The sequence below is a fragment of the Alligator sinensis genome, unplaced genomic scaffold (genome assembly GCF_000455745.1).
Source record: "Alligator sinensis unplaced genomic scaffold, ASM45574v1 scaffold310_1, whole genome shotgun sequence".
NCBI lineage: Eukaryota > Metazoa > Chordata > Crocodylia > Alligatoridae > Alligator > Alligator sinensis.
Genome location: NW_005843409.1, coordinates 96141 through 101501, shown reverse-complemented (window position 1 = coordinate 101501; position 5361 = coordinate 96141). Strand labels below are relative to the sequence as shown.

General features: G+C 53.9%; 1 protein-coding gene across 1 annotated transcript in view; it reads left to right on the top strand.

Annotated features, from left to right (window-relative positions):
- Positions 1-1120, top strand: part of LOC102380383 (zinc finger protein 436-like) — a 20253-nt gene extending 19133 nt beyond the window's left edge. Inside the window, exon 8 of the mRNA XM_025195120.1 lies at positions 25-1120. Coding sequence (XP_025050905.1) covers positions 25-110 — 86 coding nt within the window. The 3' untranslated portion in view covers positions 111-1120. The remainder of the gene's footprint in view (positions 1-24) is intronic.
- Positions 1121-5361: the final 4241 nt, after the last annotated feature.

The window sequence follows — 5361 nt, the reverse complement described above, 5'->3', positions numbered from 1 at the left end:
GTATCCACACAGGGGAGAAGCCACATCAGTGCTCAGAGTGTGGGAAGAGCTTCTCTCAGTCCTCAAACCTGGCTCGGCACCAACTTATTCACATGAGGGAGAAGCCATAATAGTGCTCAGAGTGGGAAGAGCTTCATCTAATCTTGCCACCTGTCCGAGCACCACTGTATCCACATAGAGGAGAAACCACATTTTTACTCGGAGAATGGGAAGTGCTTCCTCCACTCCTCCAAGCTGGCCCAGCACCAGTGTATCCCTCTCCGGGAGTGTCCATAATTCTGCCAGCAATACAGGAAGGGTTTGGGGATGTATACCGGCTCATCACCCACCAGGTCCTGCATCCAGGGTTGCAATGTCATGCCGGTGGACTGCAGCAACTGATCACCCTTGTTCAGCCTTTCTAGGGCACTGCAAAACCCAAAGGGCACAGAGGCTGGCCTCCCAGGTTTAATGCAGGTGAAGGGTTAAAAGGAAACATCTCAGGCAGAGGCCAGCACAGATACTGGGGGAGCCTGTGAGGAGATTGTGGAAGAATACCATCTATGTCTCTCCCCATTTCTGAGGAAGGTGGGAAACCTGTGCTCTCTGCCTACATGGCTGGCATCACATACCTGGGTGGGGGGCTTAAGCTCCCTATTGTTCCAAGCAATACTAACATGACTGGGAGGGAGTTAGAGCCACTGGAAGTCCCTCCTCTTACCCCTAGAAGTAGTCCTTTGGGAAGGGGGCAACCAGTGATGCATTTCAAATTGGTTGGCTGGCAGCCAGCAGTTGCTGGCCTTCATTGGATCAGGTAAATGAGGTCGTAAGTTCTATATAAGTTATGGACTGCTTAGGAGAAGGGGCAGTAGCCATGATGAGAACTGAGAGAGAATCTGGACCATCTGAAACTCTCCTGAAACTCATGATCAATGAACTGCTTGCCTCCAGAGGGAATCTTCACCTGCCTCTTTATGATACTTGTGAGTAAGCTACTTGAGAGCTACCTAGATATATACCTTGCAGTAACGCAGATGCGTAATGAAAGGTTGCCATGCCACTCTGCTCTATGGGATTTTTTTTATTTTGCTCTACTCTGTACCCTATTGCAAACCTACTCCTTGTGACCAGTAAAGTTCTTCTTAATACTTAGCATGGGAGACTTATTGTTTGGGGGGAAAGGGGGGCTATATTATGCCTTGGGGACCCCTTGGTTCGGTTGACAGGGACACTACTATTTGTGCTTCAAACTAAGGGAACACCCCAGGCTCTTGCAGTGGGTAGAGTACCCCGCAAGGACTACTAGGCCTGTGTTTCCAAGGAGGCCGGGACCGGGATCAGTCCAGACCCTGGGTGGTGGCGTTGTTACCCCCAGGCTTGCAGGTGTGCTCCAGGAAGTGGGTAGGCGAGACATGAGGTGCCCCCAGGGAGGCACTCTGAGCCTGGAAGCTGGTCAGGTGCAGTGAGGTGGATGGCTCAGCACAGGAGCACCCCCTACTGGCCCGCCACAGAGATGATCTTTGCATCAGCCTTGGAGCCTGTGCCACCCCATCATTCTCTAAAAGCAGGCAGTTTTCCCAGGGGGAGAAGAAGTGTCATTAAAATAGGTGCCCTCCCCAAGACAGCTGGCTCCAAATGACACCCAGGGACTGCCTTTGGCTGACTATCAGCTTTGACTTCCCTGCTGGCCCCAGGGTTCTTGTATGTGAGGCTCTAGAGTTGCAGGAAGGACGACATTTATTTCTGGGGAAGCATTCCTAGTCCTCCACCCTGACCCTGACTCCTCCCCACTGCATCCCCCTTCTTCCAGGCCTGCACATGCCGGTCATGGTCTGCAAGAAACTGGTACTGCAACCCCATTAGCCCAGTTTAGCGGGTTTGTCTTCTCAGCCCCTCATCAGAACTCAGCACCACCTGGTGCCGGCTGCCCTCCCTCCCGCCGTCCTTTCCTACATGCCATTCTCTGCAGCACCTTCCTTGGTAATCAAGCCTCACAACTTAACATGATACCCCTGTGGTTGGTCTCTGCCCTCTCAAGAGATGTGAAATGCAATAATAGGGGTAAAGGAGGTGCAGCCTGTGACAGGTCCTGCCTCTTCATAGTTTCATAGTTTTAGGGTCGGAAGGGACCTAATAGATCTTCTAGCCCGCCCCCCCGCCAGGGCGGGAGAACAACAAAAAAACCCTAAAAACAAAAACGGGACTCAAATGAGTCCAGCCAGGTAAGTATCCAGCCTCTTCTTAAAGATCCCCAGGGTAGGGGCCAGCACCACCTCCCTTGGAAGTTGGTTCCAGCTCCTAGCCGCCCTGACTGTGAAGTAGTTTTTTCGGATGTCCAATCTGTACCTCCTCTCCATCAACTTGTGCCCATTATTCCTTGTTATGCCAGCAGGGGCTAGGGGAAACAGCGTCTCCCCCAAACCCTTCTGGTTCCCCCTAGTGAGTTTATAGACGGTCACCAGGTCCCCCCTCAGCCTTCTCTTGTGGAGGCTGAATAGGTTCAAGTCCCGCAGTCTCTCACTGTAGGGTCTGCCCTGTTGTCCCCGGATCATGCGGGTGGCCCTCCTCTGGACCCTCTCCATGTTGTCCACATCCCTCCTGAAATGGGGCGCACAGAACTGGACACAATACTCCAGCTGCGGCCTGACCAGCGTCGCATAGAGGGGGAGGATCACCTCCCTGGCTCTACTCGAGATGCACCTGTGGATGCACGACAAGGTCCGGTTAGCCCTGCCAACCATGACCTCGCATTGTCGGCCCATGTTCATCTTGGAGTCAATAATGACACCAAGATCCCTTTCCGCCTCCGTGCTCTCAAGTAGGGAGTTCCCCATCGTATAAGTGTGCTGCTGGTTCCTACTACCCAAGTGCAGCACCCTGCACTTGTCCGTATTGAAACGCATCCTGTTCCTGTCTGCCCACCCCTGTAACCTATCCAGATCCTTCTGCAATCTCTCTCTCCCTGCTAGCGTGCTCACCTCCCCCCAAATTTTGGTGTCATCAGCGAATTTAAACAGGTTGCTCTCCACCCCAACATCAAGATCGCTGATGAAGACATTGAACAGCGCAGGGCCCAGGACCGAGCCCTGAGGGACTCCACTACCCACCTCCCCCCAAGTCGAATATGATCCATCCACCACCACCCTCTGAGTGCGACCCTTCAGCCAATCTGCAATCCATCTGACCGTGTAGGCATCTATGCCACAGTCGCCTAGTTTACTAATTAGGATGGGGTGAGAGACGGTGTCAAAGGCCTTGCTGAAGTCCAGAAAGACTACATCCACCGCGACACCTGCATCCATGGCCTTTGTGACCTGATCATAAAAGGCAATCAGGTTGGTCTGACATGATCTCCCCCTAATAAATCCATGCTGATTGCCCCTGAGCATCATCTCGGATGCCGGCCCATCACAAATGTGCTCCTTGATGATCTTCTCAAAGAGCTTCCCCAGGATTGAGGTAAGACTGACGGGCCTATAATTGCCCGGGTCCTCCCTTTTCCCTTTTTTGAAGATGGGGACCACATTAGCTACCTTCCAATCGTCTGGCACCTGGCCCAAGCACCACGATCGCTCGTAGAGCCGTGCCAGGGGCCCTGCAATAACCCCAGCCAGCTCCCTCAGCACCCTGGGGTGGAGAGCATCCGGACCCGCTGACTTGAACGCGTCCAGCCCCTCCAGAAGCTCTCTAACCCGGTCCTCCCCAACCTGAGGTCTGAAGGCGATCCCCTCGCGTCCGGCTTCTATCACAGCAGGGAAGTCCCGGTCCCTGCACAAGAAAACGGAGGTGAAGAATTGGTTAAAGAGGTCCGCTTTATCCTCTGACGCAACCACCAGATTGCCCCGCATATCCTGCAGGGGCCCCACATTACCCGGCGCCTTCTTCATCCTCCCAATATATTTGAAAAAGGACTTTTTGTTATCCTTAATCCTGGACGCTAATCCGAGCTCTATCTCCGCCTTGGCCTTCCTAACAGCCCGCCTGCAGGCCCGAGCAGAGGAGGTATACTCCTCTTTGGAGATTACACCCCCCTTCCACCGGGCGTACGCCACCCTTTTGGCAAGCAGGCATTCCCGGACACCCTTGGTGAGCCAGGGGGGCTTTTGGACACTCCTGCCCGCCTTGCTTCTTGTCGGGATGGACACCCCTTGGGCCCCGAGTATCGTTTCCTTAAGGAACGACCACTCCTCTTGGATGCTGAGTTCCTCTGCCCTCAAGGACCCCAGTTCCTCTCCCACTAATCTCCTCATCTCACTGAAGTTGGCCCTCCTGAAGTCTAGGGCTACCACCTTGCTGCGGGCCCTTGACACTCTATGCTGGATGGTGAATTCCAGCACGCGGTGATCACTATTGCCCAGGTGGTCAAGAACCTGGAGGCCTCTTACCAGGTCGTCGCCTGCGGCCAGGACCAGGTCCAGCAGAGCATCTCCTCTGGTGGGACTGTGCACCTCCTGAATCAAGTGGAGGTCCTGCAACTCGGCCAAGAACCTCCTGGAGCGGTCCGTCCCGGCTGACTGCTCCTCCCAGCAGATGTCCGGGTAATTAAAATCGCCCATGACAACTACATCCCTTGCTTTTAGTGTCTCCGCAAGCTGGCCTGAAAATTCCCTGTCCAGCTCCTCCTCTTGATTGGGGGGTCTGTAATAGACCCCCACCGTCAAATCCCTCTCGCCTTGCCCCCCCTGGATCTTGACCCAGAGCACTTCAGCTTGCCCTTCCCCTGACCCCATTCTGCTGGCAGAGGATGTGTAGTGCTCCTTGACATAGAGTGCCACCCCCCCTCCCCTTTCCTGCCTTCTCTATCCCGCCTGTACAGCCTATAGCCCCTAATGTTAACTGCCCAGTCATGGGACGAGTCCAACCACGTCGCTGTTAAACCTACGACATCTGGATTTGAACTAGCTATTCTGAGGGCGAGTTCCTCCTGTTTGTTCCCCATGCTACGAGCATTGGTGTACAGGCATTTAAGGCCTTGCAAGACTGTGTGCCCCCCCCGCCAATTAGGGGGAAGGGGGCACACTTCTAACCCTTCTGTGGAAGGGTTAGAAAACGAAGGCATCATCTGGGTGAAATGCAGCATGTAATCTCCCTTTGGGAATACTGAGGCTTCCCTCCTTGTGCCAAAGCTGCTTGGCTCTGTGAGTGTCCTGTAGGAGTTACTCCACGAGGTCCTGGGGGTTAAAGTAGGCTATAAGGTGACTATGGGCCAGCAGTATACCCTTGCTGCCAAGAAGGCTAAGGGCATACCCAGCTGCACTGGTAGGTGTGTTACTAGTAGGTCAAGAGAATTGATTCTTCCCCTCTTTTCAGCACTGGGGAGGCCACATCATAGATTCATAGATTCATAGATGTTAGGGTCGGAAGGGACCTCAATAGATCATC